Source organism: Talaromyces stipitatus, genomic scaffold, assembly GCF_000003125.1.
Source record: "Talaromyces stipitatus ATCC 10500 scf_1105507295515 genomic scaffold, whole genome shotgun sequence".
In the NCBI taxonomy this organism is placed as follows: Eukaryota; Fungi; Ascomycota; class Eurotiomycetes; order Eurotiales; family Trichocomaceae; genus Talaromyces; species Talaromyces stipitatus.
Genome location: NW_002990118.1, coordinates 2,135,225 through 2,151,089, shown reverse-complemented (window position 1 = coordinate 2,151,089; position 15,865 = coordinate 2,135,225). Strand labels below are relative to the sequence as shown.

The following is a 15,865-nucleotide window of genomic DNA, read 5'->3' as shown; positions in this document are numbered from 1 at the left end:
GGTCAATACCGTCTCTTAGGCTGTCGTAGGTGCATAAGCCAGCATAAGTCAATAATGTCTCTGGGCCAGTCGCAAGCTTCAATGCCGTCGGTACCACACCGGTCCTATAGCAAGGTCGCAGTGCTTCAGCCTCACGCGTTGGGCAGCCGGGAAGATATTTCCCGGAAGGCTGGATTGATGGTGGAGTTGGAAGAAGCGACGTAATATTGAGTCCACGAATGGTCCAGATGCAGAGAGAGGTCGATTGTACGTTTTGTTTTTTTGTAGTTTGTTGCTTGGGAGGAGTCGTAATTTGGAGAGGAAAGAGGAAGATCCACTTCACCGCCCGTGGTGGATTCTGCCGACCTTCAGTTCGGTCTCTGCGCGGGGAAACCTGTGGACTGGACAGTGGAGCATGTGCCATTAAGGTAGCTTTGGCCTCGCCTCGATTGAAATGCGGCTTGATACTATGGATAGATAGCATATAATTGATTGAAACCAGCCTGCTAACCTGGTCTTGTCGGCCTGAGCAGTGAGCGCATCTGCTGTTCAGTGCTATATCAGCTTCAAGTATACTCCTTCCTATCAGGTCACTGGCTGGTATACGCAGTGTGTGTATGCAGCCTTATATATCTACCTGAATGCCGCTCAAGTACGACTAGTTACAATCATAATCAATAAATTAATTAATTGAAAGGAACTAGGAAAATTAAGCCATTGGCCGTCCCATCCCCGGCGAGTTCAGGTTGAATTCATAAATTTCTCCTCTCCGAATACACCAACCACCACCACACCACCTCCGAATCTTCCTCTCACCCTCTTCCACCCGTCCGTCCGGCGCCCGGTACAACTTTTTATGACTCTCAGTCTCATTAATACTCTCCTCCCTCAAAGACAAAGAAGCTCCGTTCGCAGTTCCTGCATAGTGTCTCGCTCTCAAACCGCGGCCTCCCCACACCCTTTTTGGTCGGTGTAACGCGACAAGCGGCCGCGGTTACGTCTAGACATCCCATTGCCGCCCATACGGTTATCCTACTCCCATCGAAATAGACGGAACGTGTGAATCGGCGCTTCGGTTTATTTTCCTTCGTCTTCTTTTGCTCTCATGTCGGCCGATCTTCTGGGTCGGTAGTCATTTACTCGACCTTCGGCATCTGGGGAACTCTCTGGTCTGTGAAAGGAAGTCTATAGACGTACAGTGCAGCAGACGAAAGAGCACCGACGCTACAATTTATATACTTATCAATCTACTCTGTTACATCTATCTACAAACAACTCCTCATACCTACGTACCATCAGCTTCCCTTGCCGCGGCTTCGTACGACAAGTAGTTTCGCTTCGCTCCGACGCCCATCCCTCTTACTCCCGACTATCAATCACCATGCACTGCCGTCCGTATCGTGCCTCCGCATCCAATCTGATCGGCACTATACCTTCCGTCCCATCCTCGTCGTCAGTGTAAAAAAGCGATACACTACAGGGGCATGTCCCTATAGGGACCCCAAATGTCCGTCGCAACCTCGATTCCCGATACTTCTCTAGGCCTCACTTCTTCTGAAATCCAAATTCTTCGACAACAACAGCAGATCGCGTTGCAAGGAGGAGGAGGCCATGCCGGTAGCGTCTCGAGAGGGCGTGGCTCTGGCCGGAATAGCAATTCTAGTTCGCGCGCCACAAGTGCGGCCAGTAGTCAGGGCCGACTCTTGCTTGATCCTATGAGCTTGAGGGCGTTGTCGCATCAGTTGGAATATCTGCAGGAGCAGATCCATCATCGCATTGAACATGTATGTTTATTTTTCCTCGCTGAGGTGTAGCGATATTGGTGTTGATGGGTGCTAACATGCGTACAGTTAGAAGATCAGATGCAAGCGTCAATACAAAACAGTCGAGACCGAGCCGGTAATGTCATTCGCAATGCCGATGCAGAGATTGCGCGCACCCGTGCCATCCTGGCATCAATCGATGAGTTGGAGAACGAACTCGCCAAAATCGGCCACATCCGAGACATTGTCAAATCATTTCGTGCTCGTATTGAAAGCTATGATCACCGCCTTGATCAGGCTGCTCGTCGTCGATGATTCTTCTTTAGTTCCGACTATTGGCATTAATTATTGCATGGCTTTGTTGACGATGTACTATTTCAACCCGATGGCTGACATTATCGGTCGTATGTGCCCTGGCGGTACCCAATCTCTGCTCTGCCATGCACAGACGCAATACTTCTTGATCTCTGTGAGGTCATTCTATTCGCAGGCGGCAAGCTGCTGCATACCCTTCTACGCAATTCAGCCGGCGGCTGAGGCTTCCTTTCAGTTTACGACATCATACAATACTAGTCCTCGCGGACAAAACGACTTGCGACTGAGGCGCCTATAAAACACAAGACGTGATGCTCTGGATGTTTATCATCGTATCTCTTCAGCCTTTCTCATAGGCATATCTTATCTGTCGACTATTTTTTTTTGGTCTTTTCTTTTATCTATTTCGGCATAGGGAATGGCATAAAGAGTTGGTTCTCGGCCTCGCGGCCATCTCAAATTCTCAGAGTCCATTCAAACGTTGGATCTCATGATGAAACAAGAGGGGATCGGTGTATTGGAGTTTTAGTGGTTGTTTCTTTGTTTTGCCCGTTTCTACTTGAGCTCGTTTATATCCCTCTTGGCGATTGCTTATTCCTCTCATCTTCACCCTATGTCAAGCGATACCTGTTCTTTGGGCAAGTGATTTCCATTCCTAGCAAGTGTTTTATATATCCCTATCTGTTCGGCGTTTATATTGATATTGAGATAATTTGATCAAATCTTCATTCTACCAGGTACAGTGGACATACAGCTGACGAATTCGCGGTCCCCCTATGGTGATTCCAAGACTTCGATTGATCCACAGCACTGTTGGTGGACATGAGAAGCCTGGAAAGAAGCATGTGTAAGCTTGCGAGTCTGAAAATAGGTGCAGTATCTCTGGCCGATGCAGGTGACGACAGTTGGCCTGGGTAGCCCAGTTGTCCTAGCAGTAAATAGCAATATTGGCACTGAAACCATATCACGACGCCGGAATCGCCGGGAGACGGAGTATTTCGAAGGCCATATTGGACCTGATGGGCGCAGTGCATGTCACCAACATATTGTCCGACAAGCTCGGCTCATCGCGCCTGATAGGCTCTCAGTAGAATACCAATACACAAGAGAAGACGTATCACATCTCATGATCCTTCCACTCCCTCCTTCACTGCAACAGCACCCTCCTTCCTCCGTACAGCCAATTTCATACTCCGCTTCCGATTCTGCGGAAACCGTTTCACCGTCTCACAAGCCTTGCAACGAACCACCAATACATCCGCCCAGGGCTTGCGACGACCTTTACTCTCATTCTGGATTTCTTCCGTGCATGTTTCGCCGGGAATCAAGAGTAGATCACATCGCTTGCAGAAACCTCGCTTTGTCTCTTGGGAGAGACGTTGTTGGGTTTTTAGTGCGACTCCGCGCATTTGGTTGATGTAGTGTCGGGGTAGAGATGTTTGGATGATGGATTTGGTTTTATTCTCTTTGAGATTGTTGTTGTTGTCTGGACTTTGTGGCTCGTTTATCTCGGATTGTTTCGAGTGAGTCTGTAGATATATTGTGGCTTTGTGCAGATATGCCATACGAGCTCGACTATGGCTGTGTACTCCCCCCGAGACACCCTTGTCTCCTTTTTTTGCCTTTGACGCAGCCATACTGCTAGTTAAGAAGCGTTAATACAAAAAAGCACTGAACATAAAGGACTCCTCATCGCATGTTTCTGTTTGTATGGATCATTGAGAGACAAAAATCGTCCACTCAGAGCGTGGCAACATTACTGCAAGCTAATCCCCTTCCGGCAACAGCCCATCCCGTAAACGGCTAGTCTGCTGACTAAAGCAGGGACGCCCTCTCCGCCTCTCCAAGGCAGAACTTCCTCCCTTCGTCTTCGCTCAACTTCGCGCGCGACATCAGTCGATCCATCATCAATCTATCCCCATTCTCGCGACATCTCTGCCTGGAACGACATATCATCGCGTAATCCATCAAAGTCTCGTGTTCTCCTCCATTTTCAATATTCAATCCTTTATTGCCCCACTCTTCCCTACACAAAATCAACAACATGGCCACTGAAGAAGATCTCATCGACTACTCCGACGAGGAGCTCCAGACCACAGAGCCCGCTGCCGTCGCTCCCGCCGCGACTGAAGCTGGAAATGGCGCCGCTGCGACCAAGAAAGGCGACCTGACTGTCTCTGGTGGTCGTCCTGATAAAAAGGGTAGTTACGTCGGTATTCACTCAACTGGTTTCCGCGATTTCCTGCTCAAAACTGAGCTGCTTCGTGCCATTACCGATTGCGGTTTCGAACATCCATCGGAGGGTTAGTCTAACTACAAACACACACACACACTTATGCTTTTTCTCTTTTCCTTTTGCCAGCCTTCCTTATTTTCTATTGCTACGTCCGTCCATCTCTGCGGGAAGGAAGAAAGTGTCATCGTGATTTATCTCCAAGCAAGAGGAATACTTGTCGCTACGCGCTTCAGGATTCGTTATTGCATTGGTTCTTTATACAGAACCGGCCTGTGCTGTATTTCGCCTGCAGCGCATGGTTATCCTATCGGAGACCGGTGGAAGAAAAGCCATACGCGGGTTTCGACAGAGTGCTCTGCGCAAGTCGTAGCATCTGATCTTTGATATTGAATCGAAGGAGGAACGAAACTTGGAAAATGACCTATCGTGGAAGGAAAAATGATGTGTTTGGATTCTACCTATACATGCGTTGACACTTGCCTGTCTTCTGCATTGGTATCCAACGAGCGGCACGAGGAGTTAATACCTCAAGCTTTATCATCATACGGAGTGGTTTTGGTTCAATCATCGTCGAAAAATTTTGTTGGTTTGATGGCTTGACTTCCTTGCAACTTCGACGACCCAAAGAGATGGCGGACGAGCAATTCAATTTCCGATCCGGTTCAACTTTGGAATTTTTTATCGAACGATATCTAACATTTTTGCCGCCTTGCCACAGTCCAGCAAGTTTGCATCCCCCAAGGAATGCTCCACAGTGATCTTCTTTGCCAGGCCAAGTCCGGTTTGGGTAAGACAGCCGTATTCGTCCTCACAACCCTGCACGGACTGGATCCTGTAGAGGGAGAAGTTCAAGTCTTGGTTATGTGCCACACCCGTGAGTTGGCGTACCAGATCAAGAACGAATATGCTCGATTTAGCAAGTATCTTCCTCAAGTAAAGACGGCCGTTTTCTACGGAGGTACTCCCATGCAAAAGGACATCGAAATCCTCAGCAACAAAGAGACCCGACCTAACATTGTCGTCGGCACTCCTGGTCGTTTGAACGCCCTCGTCCGTGATAAGAAGTTGTCTCTTCGCAACGTCAAGGCTTTTGTCCTTGACGAATGTGACAAGATGCTTGACCAGATTGGTAAGTGATCCTGTTAGTGGTCGATTGATCAGTCGCTGATATTTTGCAGACATGCGTCGTGATGTTCAGGAAATCTTTCGCAACACCCCGGCAGAGAAGCAAGTTATGATGTTCAGCGCCACTCTTTCGCAGGAAGTCCGCCCTATCTGCAAGAAGTTCATGCGTAACCCTCTCGAGGTGTACGTTGACGACGACACAAAGCTCACACTCCACGGCCTTCAACAGTACTACATCAAGTTGAGCGAACAAGAGAAGAACCGTAAACTCAGTGACCTCCTCGACAACTTGGAGTTCAACCAGGTTATCATTTTCGTCAAGAGCACTCTCCGTGCCAATGAGTTGGATAAGCTTTTGCGAGAGTGCAACTTCCCCAGTATTGCTGTCCACTCTGGAGTCAGCCAAGAGGAGCGGTATGTACATCAGTTCTACTATATTAAGCGTATTCTAACACATCATAGTATCAAACGTTACAAGGAATTCAAGGAATTCAACAAGCGTATCTGTGTCGCAACTGACGTTTTTGGTCGTGGTATCGATATTGAGCGTATCAACCTGGCCATCAACTACGATCTTCCTGGTGACGCTGATTCATACTTGCACCGTGTCGGTCGTGCAGGTCGTTTCGGTACCAAGGGTCTCTCCATTTCCTTCGTCAGCAGCGAGGAGGATGAGAAGGTTCTCAAGGAGATTGAGAAGCGTTTCGAAGTTGCCCTTCCGTAAGTTCCTCTCAGCGCTCTCCTCTAGCATCTGTTATACTGATACTTGAATAGTGAATATCCCGAAGGCGGTGTTGATGCAAGCACCTACATGGCTTAAACATATTCTCTGGCCCATGTTCTGATCAGTAACATTGGGTACATTTTGTAATTTCAAATGGGTTTAGCTGGGTTTTCTTCTGTTAACTAAAACATGAAAATTGTTTTCTATTCTTCTGGGATGGCTTTATTAGTATTTAGGGTCTGAAAATTGACGGTTGACATAGCTGTAACTGTGTTTGAGTCTTCTTCATAGATATATGGTAGATATCTACAGACTCTCTTTCAAACAGCGTATTATCTTTGACATCAACTAGGGTTGTCTTAATGAAATGACTATCCTGGTTTGCAAAGTTCTTAATCCAACTTGCTAGACTATGTACTGACTTCCCTTCAACGTACTATTCTCGCTCTACAGCATAGAGGAATCATTGTATGCGCATCGATAAGAATTTGAGCAGATACACCAAGACAAAGTGCTACAACAACATGTGCAATGATTCTCATCCAACAGGGCCCATGCTTAGCACGGTTTTGTAGGCCCTCTCTTCGCAACTTCACGATTCCCTTCGTTTCTTTTCCGCCAGAAGTTTCAACCTCTCGACTTCGCCAGGCCATAGCGTGTTATGATGCTCATTCACAACTTGAGCCCAATGATTGATACAGTCATACACGGCCTTCAGTTCCTTTTCAGGCGTAACTTCGAAGAATTCCTTATGTTCACTGTTGCATGGACACCGCTTCGCAGATCGATACCTCCAATTGCTTAGTTGTGCGTGAACCAAGTCCTCAGCCTTATATTTTAGTTCTATGTCCCCTATTCCGTTCGGGTAGAGCTCAAGACGCTCGTATCTAAAAAATTTGCATTTCGCGCCGCGGAGGCCGCGTAGTCGTGCTTGGACGTCCTTGGAATTCCCGACTTTGATGATCATCATTTTATTTCCTTCTTCCCTTTCACTCGAAGGCTCCGGTGGATATGGCGTTACTCGCAACATATAGACGAAGCCTTTTTCGTCGCCATTACGCGGTGGCTTTCGCAGGACTTGCATGATTTTTCCAGCTACGGACCATGAGACACTTTCCGGGATGTATTCCATCAGTTTTCTCTCTGTTGGGTCGCGGGGGCCGTGACTAACGGCACTATCAGCTGTGTTTGTTCGCTTTGGCATCTTTGGCCCGTCTGCTAGCGGCAGCAGGGTATCAGACTCCGTATTTTTTCCTGAATCGAGATCATTGTTGACTTCGTCTCGGACGGTCAAGCCATTGAGCCGGGTAGTGGGTACTTCGATATTATCGCTGCTATTCCCGGTTGAACGGGGGGGTGTTGAGATTGGTTCTAGAGATGAGCTGTGCTGACTATATGCGGAAGCCGATTCGAGTGTAGCAGTCGAAGTAGAACTGCCTTTATTGAGCCTCGGAGTACCTCTTCGCGGTGTATTAGTGCGCGGTGGTGTGTCAGTTGCTGCTGAGATAGAGCTGCGTATGGGAGTATTACGGCGTGAAGTCTTTGGTGAATCTTCTACTGATGTAGAATTGCGTAGCTTGCGTCCTGAATTGGCGCTGCGTTCAGTACTCGGACGCGACGGCGACTCTTCCGCTGGGGTAGAAGTGCGCCTACTACGTGGCGGAGGAGTAGCCACTGGAGTACTTTGTCGTGTTGTCCGGCTTGCCAGAGGCGAAGAGATTTCAGACTCAAAAGTGTCTTCTTCCTCATCGCCGTCGTCAAAACGTTTTGCTGTCTTCCGCGGCGTGCCCATTTTGGAATGCTTAGAACATAGTGGCCCATCACACGTGTCACCGCAAACTCTTTCCTTGTCTTTTTTGCCCCGGTTAATAATGTAGGTACATGTTGACAAAGTAGTGGACATTGTTAGCAGTGTAGATGGTATAGACGACGTAAATTGTTGGTTTATGTGCTTGATATAGATCCCACTCTGCCGGGCTGGAGATACTTCCAAGTTCCTGGTTATTTCTCTCAGCCTGAGCGAGGTACAACTGCAAGGCTCTTAAGAACAAGCGGATAAATTATGGCAATGCGGCGCAGTGAGCATACCCAGGTAAAAGAGAGAGGGGTCGGCTGAATCTAGTACAATTGAGGCTTAAGCTGTCGACAAACCCTTGAACAGCAATATAAAATAACCAATTGCAAAATAAAACTAGTTCTGAAATAAATAAAAAACCTGCCTTGTACGTGCTTAGTTTGCGAGCCATCGTATTGAAAATGGCAGGGGTGCATACGACACTATGCAGGGATTCAAGCTACTAAACCTCAGAAAGATACTGCATTATTTCCTTTTTGGGTAAGAGTTTGCACTTTCATTGCTTTTCTTCTCTCTCTATGGAGAAGTTCGGTATCTATCTGACTTTTAGTGTCAAACTATTTAGATCACTATGCTTTGAGACGATCAGTTACTGGCTTAGAAGACCAAGGGTGTGATAGTACATACATACAGAGTAGTTGGTCTCATGGTTGCGTCGTAGTGCTATCATTACAATGAGGTTGAAGTTAAAAATCTAAAAATAAGTTGGCTGGAAGATTCCCTAGGCGCTGAAACGAGGGACTTCCAACATTGGAAGTACCTCCAGGAAATAGGGTTGTTGAGAAGTTATTGGGACATTCATATGTAGACATTAACAAGATCTAACTCTCTAAAAAACTTCAGGAAGTAATAGCCATTAAAATTCTGGACCATGGATGAGATAACCACACAACACACAAATTTACTAGAACAATCATTTATTATCAATAATCATGAAATAGCTAATAACCCAGTGTCTTCAATTTAGCTCCCTTCCCTTAACAATAGAAACGTTGAAAGCTCTACCATTCCTGGCTTTCCAATAATGCTTCAAATTCGACGCAGATTGCTAAGAATAAGTCAAATTCGGGCATATACCAGACTGTTCTTTCGCTGATGTAGTCGGTCGATACGGAAAGGATATAGAAGTTTGCGTTGTTTCACATCCATTGATGTCTATTCATATTTCCCAGGTGGCGGGCTGTTCCGACTGTTATATTCCGCATATTCTGAGCGTTGTTCTGTTACAAGTACTCTTTGTTTTATATATTATTTAGTGGGAAGTCTGTTTTTGATCGCGATGGACAGTATCGAGTCAATTGCTACATATAAGCTGCCAACGGTCTTTTCTTTCACACTGTATAGAATAAATGGACATCTTACAAAACCCTAGTTTTCATTCCTCGATGCCAGCGCTGGGAGTAATTTAACTCAACCGCAAATAACCAATCCTTCCTACTGCAAAATGACCCGGTTTCCTACAAACATTATACTAGCCAGCGGTATGCATCCCATACGACATATGTCAACTATAGTAGTGTAGCCTGGAACTACCTAGGTATCTAATCAGCTGGAGCTGTACCCATTTAGCATTATCTTTTCCGTCTCTCCCACTGCGCTCGAGCAGACAACTTATGAAGAAGTAAAACTTAATCGAGATTCAATTGGCAACTTCTCAAAAGACGATATGAGTTAATCCGGCAATTGGAGACTCTGAGGCCGGGGATCACCGGGTTTATCTACTCCTAGCCAATAAGTTGAAGTCAAAAACCCCGGCTATCAGGGTCCGATTCAAATCTGTGACCGAAATAACCGGGTTTATCTCTATCAAGTGGATATATACTAACACAAACAAGCACTGGTATCCCCGCAAAGTTTGTTTCCCCGTACTTGTATATTCCTTGATTTGATGCCGGAAGAATTGATGGTTTCTATTAAGGAGGAATCTCAAAGATATGCTGTCAGTTCTTAATATATTTTAATATTTTCAATCTAAATTAAGTTTATTCGAGCCTGTTGGCACAGAGCATTCCAATCGTGGGAAATTTCTTCCAAAGCTTCTTGTTATTATAATACCTACATATGTACCTAGATACGTATTAACCCGCCCTTCGGCTCCTCGAACTCTTATGATTTCAAGACTAGGTTACAGCAAGCAAGACTGTCAAGGATTTGCTCTTTCCATTCACAATGGGCTTCTTTCGAAGGCTAGCCAGTGGGACGAGCCTGGTGTACTTGACTCAGTCTGCCCTGGCAATCCAGCTACCACCTGGCTATGACACAGTATGGACTACACAAAGCAACAACTCTGCTGGCTCAATGCCGGTAGGAGGCGGAGATGTAGGACTAAACGTCTGGGCTGAAGCTGGTACCATTTACCTCTCTATTTCTGGAATTAGAGACTGAAGGAATTCATGACCAATCTAACATAAACAGGCGATATCCTTTTCTACATTGCAAAGAGTGGCGCTTTTGATGAGAATAATTCCCTCCTGAAGCTTGGCCGTGTACGATTGTCTATGGATCCGAACCCATTCGAAATGAATGCGAATTCATTCGAACAGCACCTGAACATCAATGATGGCTATATCACGTTTACTGGTGACAATAACACGCTCATTAAGCTCTGGGTCGATACGGTTACCTCCGGAATTCACACTGAGATTACAAGCGACAATCATCTTAACTTGACTGCCTATTTTGAAGCCTGGCGTCTAACGGAACGTCCTATGGGAAGCGGAGAAGAAGGTTCGCAGTGGACTATTTGGCTTTTTCCAGTCCTAACAGTAGAAATACAGTGCAAACCTCATGGGGCGTCAATTCAGTTAGCGAAATACCCCTGCCTACTCAGTATCCTGACAAAATTGATTATCGTCACAATGGCGTTCTGAGCTATCATCACAATCACGATACGCCTCTTACTACGTTCCAAATCTCGGAGCAGGGGCTCGGAGATGCTGACCCAAGCTCATTTTTTAATCCAATGAAGAACAACACGGTACGGCGTTCCTATTTCCGTCCTAAGTTTTCAGACTTGAAATATGTTGACTGAATCCACACAGTTTGGAGCGTTCATGTGGTCTCGTCAACTCCATCCTGGGGCGATCACATCAGGAGCATACAATGGTACTAATTTCACCGCTTACAACCTCGTCTCGGATCGTCTCAGCAAGTCGTTCAAGCTTTATATTGGCACAGAGCAATCCGCATCCACAAATATTGACCAGTGGGCAGAGTCGTTCATCAAAGATGCGTTAAAGATGGAGATGGCTAGCCAGCACAACACGATCGAGTGGTGGAATGCGTTCTGGGACCGATCATACATCATCATCAATCCGGATGCAGGCCCAGACGACTCTGGATTCCAAGTTGGCAAGAACTATCAATACTTTCGATATATGATGGCATGTAACGCAAAAGGTGAATATCCCACTAGGTTCAATGGCGGGCTTTTCACATTCGACCCTTCTTATGTGAATCCGATCTGGTACCCATACACCCCGGATTTCAGGAAGTGGTCTGGAGGCACCTTTACCGCACAGAATCAGAGGCTGCTGTACTGGCCCTTGCTAAAAACCGGCGATTACGATATTATGCAGCGTAAGTTTCCGTCAAGCAGTCATTCTACGAACTGTAGAACCTAATGGGGATGTTTATTATAGAAGCTTTCAACTTCTACCAGAACATTTTACCCACCAGCAGAGCCTTAGGAAAGCTCTATTTTGGATTAGACGTGGCTCTCACATCAGAACAGATTGACAATACTGGCCTTCCAAATGTCTACGAATATAATGCGAACGTCTTCAGCAACAGCCAGACGAGAGACCCCGTTCTCTACCCAGCTGGCATTGACTTCAACGACTGGCTATCTTGGTACCAAGATACAGCAAATGAATTCGTGGATATGATCCTACAGGCGAAGATGTATAACGGGCTCGACATTACGCCTTGGAAACCCTTTGTGGAATACCAGTTGGCGTGGTTTGACGAATACTACCAACAGCGGAACGGTCTTGAATCTAACGGTACACTGATAATCTACCCAGGCTCCGGAGCAGAAACTTACAAACTCGCATTCAATTCAGCTTCGACAGTTTCTGGCTTGAGGAAGACCTTGTCTGATCTTTTGTCGCTGAATCAGAACTGGTCAAAGGGGAACGCGACGTACTACGCCCAATACCTCTCTCGGGTGCCAGCTACCCCTTTACATTCCTGTCCAGGTTATTCTAGTAAGTATCGTTCGTACGCGTGAATTAACATAAATGAACTGACATGTGTACGAATTAGCCTTGACATGTGTTGCCCCTGCCCTCAATTACTCGTTTACGGAAAATAACGAGCCTACAGCTCTCTATACTGTTTTTCGTAGGTTTCTTTCCGACTCAGATTACTTTCTGCAATGTCTACTAACCAAAATTTGATGAACAAATAGCATGGGGAGAATATGGTCTTGGACAACCAACGAATTTGAGCTATGCTATCAACGCGTACTTCAATGACACCCAGTCCGCAACCTACCATGGAACATAGTAAGTTTGCGGCACCGTATTCTTCCCAAAGATATGCTAAGTATCAAAACAGTGGCTGGCGTCAAGATCAAATCTGGTTCGCGCGTTTGGGATTAACCGAGGAAGCTACCGCCAACATCATCAGCCGACTCACAGATAGCACTACATACCGATTCTCAGCATTCAAGGGCCCAAACTACGATTGGTCTCCGGACATCAACCATTACGGATCTGGCGCTATTGGGCTTCAAGAGATGTTGATGCAGACATTTGCCCTGAACAATACGCAGATTCGCTTGCTTCCAGCCTGGCCGTCTGAATGGACTGGTTACTTCAAGTTGCAGGCTCCGTTCTCAACAGTTGTGACTGCTAATATTACGGGGCCGTCCGTTAGCAACTTGGTTGTTGTTCCTGCGTCTAGGTTGAGTGATGTCGTGTACGGTACTGAGTAGCGATCCCGATATCATTAAGTCTTGCAAATGCCACTCTGATGAGGATCTCTGGGTTGTATGAAAATCGAGTAAACACGAAAATCTAGATACCTGCTTGTCTTCCAAGGTTCGCCTCTTTACTATTCATGGATATATCCAAGAACTTATTCGTGGTTTGAACAAAGCCCAAATCAACACGCTCCAGCAGGAGAACTAGTGGACGAGCAAGGGGATGTAGAGTGTATATGCAGATAAGGGATCTACTTCCGATAGTATAAATTCTATATATAGAGCATCTAACTAAATCCAGGTGCTATGATTGGTCAAATCAGGTATTTTGATTACATAATCTTGATCTCATAACACTCAAAATGACAGTCATCATAAAACCACCGTTTTAAACCTCGTGTTATCCAACATGTCTCATCATGTCTCAACAATGTGCCACATTGGCGGCGCCAAAAGTCACTATAGTGGACTCAATGACGTTTGTCGCTGGCGTAGTCAGATCCACTGATCTGATTCAGGGACGTACATAGTAGGTCCGTGATGGTTCGCTCGGGGTTTGCTTTTTTGCTTCCACCTACGTCCTTGATTTTATATTTGTATGGAGTCCGTAACTTAACGTACAAGACAGCTCACTCAATACACTGAGTGACCAATGAAAAGCCGAAATAAAATGAAGTAACGACGGGATCTCTGCCAACTTTTCTTATTTAGGGTTTGGCCAATCACATGTTCTACTGCTGGACAGGATATCGTCCGACTCGAAGCAGAAATGTGTCTCGGTCAGGCAAATCTCTAATCAAGCTTACTTGGCTAGCTTGACTGTGTCCGATTGGGTTGCAACTGACTGATCGGGAGGTAGACCCTCGAGCTTTCAAATCGGACCTTTAAATCTGTGAATCGTATCTCCAGTCTCTCCGGCTTGAATGGCTAGACTATCTAGCTCTGTACTCCGTAGGCCCATGAAACAATTGAATGATCGGCCGACACATGCAGATCGCAATGAAATACCTGCTCGTCTAAATCCTAACAAAACTCGGGAAAAAAAGTATTATGATTACCTACTTGCAGGGTGCGAATACATTGTACACAAGCTCAATGTATCAATGACAGCAGTATTGTCGATCTAGTGGCTGTGCCCGATGTCGATCACCGGGCATAGATAAGTTTATCTTATTGCATTAAACCGACATTAAAACGCGAATGCGAGCATCTCATTTGTTGGATTGATAGCTGATGTATCCGAAAACGGTTATATGTTTTGCTCCCCCCTTTTCTTGTCTCTGTGCTCAGATCGATGGAGTGGCGGGATCGAGCTCTGAGTCCACGTAGATTTTCATGCATGATTGCGTTGCTCGTGGGCGGAGGGGAGGGCTGGGTTAGGAGCAGAGACAGTAGACAGAAACGCGTCGGGTCAATTTTCACGATGGCATACATACTTGTTCACCGACAGAAAACCAATCATCGCAGTGACATGACATTCCATGCGATACGCCCTCCGCAACGGGAATTCCTCAACTAAATCAAGGAATGAGAAAAAAAGGTCAGTGATAGTCAAAGTTTATTCTTCTTTTCTTTTCTTTTTTTTTTTATTATATTTTCTTTCTCGGGCCGGATTGAGTGGTGTGGTTGACGTCGATTTATGAAGACTCAATTCAGTATGCAAGAGAATTAATTAGTCTGGTCGTACCACTTCTCTTTGCCGAGAGAGGTACAGAGTAAAACCGTCGAATTTATCTTCGTATCCTGACAGCTCGTATGTTATGTTTAAACGTCCGCCGCGTTGGCGCGCTACAGGGACTAAACACACTAAAACTATCCTGCCAGGGCAAGTGTGTGGATCAGAGAAGCCAACGGTAAGAGTCACCACCGTCTCCATCCATTGAGCCACGGCGAGAAATAACCTGGATAGTGGGTAAAAACGGAGTTAGGACGATGAGCGGACCGGACGGTTTCTGCTTCGCCGATCCGAAAAGTACGCATTGGCATAAAAGACCGATAACGATGTGAAATTGGCAGTCTCAGAGCTGCAAATACTTAGTCAGTGGTTAGTGCTGACTCTTCTGTAGGCTGTAGCCATGCCCATGCCCCATGCCGCGCTAGCTATGATTCACGGAAACCATTATCGAGATATCTTGTTTGGTGGCTGGACTAACTGGTCCATTGATCACAGAGTGACTGGACGTCGGGATTATCATTTGTTGGCACACGCTGCCGTAGTACGTATGCCGGTCGTACCACGTACCACGTACCGCTTAGCACTTTCTTTCTTGGATATGTTGAGAATAGAGTAGTTGGACAGTTGTTGTACGCAGAATGAAATTGTCAAGCCGACTGTCAACGTTGAGACATCTCGGATGATGTGAGATACGTACCACCGGTTGGCTGCTGATGCCGCTTACCGGATTTGGTCATGCTGTGCTAGTAGAAAGAATCAAAATAGTCTGTACGACTTGGACAGGGGTGCTCGGAATTGGATGGATTTAGAACTGGTGAAAAGCATCAAAAATCGAAGTGAAAGTATAGGAAGCGAAAATAAGGAAGTGAAAATAGAGAAGTAAACGAGAGAGCAGACAGCAAGAAAAGAAGACGAAAAAAAAAAGAAGAAAAGAATAATGATAATGATAATAGTAGTAATAGTAGTAATAATAATAATAATAATAATAATCAATCCGAGGGAGTAAAAATAGACAAAACCTGAAAGTGCAAAATGAATTATGGAGCCTCATCGACTTTGCCCGTTCCGGCGGCAGCATCCAGCCTGGGTCGAGAAGGCCCAGAGTCGCCAATGACCCACCGGAGATGAAAGATGAAGAAAAGAGGAGAACAGGAGAAGAGGAAAAGAGGAAAAGAGGAAAAGAGGAAAAGAAGAAAAGAAGAAAAGAGAAAAGAGGAAAGGAGAAGACGAGAAGAGGAAAGAAGAATCAGACAGTGTGTATACCGC

At 45.9% G+C, this 15,865-nt stretch overlaps 5 protein-coding genes across 6 annotated transcripts, besides 4 other annotated features; 3 read left to right on the top strand and 2 right to left on the bottom strand.

The window, feature by feature from the left end:
- The first annotated feature begins 1,469 nt into the window (after positions 1-1,469).
- Positions 1,470-2,811, top strand: TSTA_048350 (uncharacterized protein). The gene is made up of 2 exons (XM_002485302.1): positions 1,470-1,763; positions 1,830-2,811. The coding sequence occupies exons 1-2, from the start codon at positions 1,485-1,487 to the stop codon at positions 2,055-2,057; spliced, it is 507 nt and encodes a 168-aa protein (XP_002485347.1). The 5' UTR covers positions 1,470-1,484; the 3' UTR covers positions 2,058-2,811.
- A 370-nt stretch (positions 2,812-3,181) lies between these two features.
- Positions 3,182-3,694, bottom strand: TSTA_048340 (uncharacterized protein; the record flags this gene model as incomplete). Its single annotated transcript, XM_002485301.1, has 2 exons — positions 3,182-3,586; positions 3,647-3,694. 2 exons carry the CDS (start codon positions 3,692-3,694, stop codon positions 3,182-3,184), a joined length of 453 nt encoding a protein of 150 aa, XP_002485346.1.
- A 245-nt stretch (positions 3,695-3,939) lies between these two features.
- TSTA_048330 (ATP dependent RNA helicase (Sub2), putative) lies at positions 3,940-6,480 on the top strand (the record flags this gene model as incomplete). Of its 2 annotated transcripts, XM_002485299.1 has the most annotated exons (5): positions 4,102-4,360; positions 5,012-5,422; positions 5,472-5,832; positions 5,881-6,138; positions 6,193-6,239. In XM_002485299.1, the coding sequence occupies 5 exons, from the start codon at positions 4,102-4,104 to the stop codon at positions 6,236-6,238; spliced, it is 1,335 nt and encodes a 444-aa protein (XP_002485344.1). In that variant the 3' UTR covers position 6,239. The 2 variants fall into 2 exon arrangements, with proteins under 2 accessions (XP_002485345.1, XP_002485344.1); XM_002485300.1 differs by having other exon boundaries at positions 3,940-5,422; positions 6,193-6,480.
- Positions 6,481-6,578: 98 nt separating this feature from the next.
- TSTA_048320 (uncharacterized protein) lies at positions 6,579-8,159 on the bottom strand. The gene is made up of 2 exons (XM_002485298.1): positions 7,535-8,159; positions 6,579-7,513 (listed from the first exon to the last, which is right to left on the bottom strand). The coding sequence occupies exons 1-2, from the start codon at positions 8,043-8,045 to the stop codon at positions 6,735-6,737; spliced, it is 1,290 nt and encodes a 429-aa protein (XP_002485343.1). The 5' UTR covers positions 8,046-8,159; the 3' UTR covers positions 6,579-6,734.
- Positions 8,160-10,166: 2,007 nt separating this feature from the next.
- TSTA_048310 (uncharacterized protein) lies at positions 10,167-12,936 on the top strand (the record flags this gene model as incomplete). Its single annotated transcript, XM_002485297.1, has 8 exons — positions 10,167-10,344; positions 10,413-10,724; positions 10,775-10,974; positions 11,039-11,576; positions 11,639-12,205; positions 12,264-12,341; positions 12,409-12,505; positions 12,558-12,936. 8 exons carry the CDS (start codon positions 10,167-10,169, stop codon positions 12,934-12,936), a joined length of 2,349 nt encoding a protein of 782 aa, XP_002485342.1.
- Positions 12,937-14,481: 1,545 nt separating this feature from the next.
- Positions 14,482-14,528: a sequence feature (A-rich).
- A 910-nt stretch (positions 14,529-15,438) lies between these two features.
- Positions 15,439-15,532: a sequence feature (T-rich).
- Positions 15,533-15,589: a microsatellite.
- Positions 15,590-15,733: 144 nt separating this feature from the next.
- Positions 15,734-15,842: a sequence feature (T-rich).
- Positions 15,843-15,865: the final 23 nt, after the last annotated feature.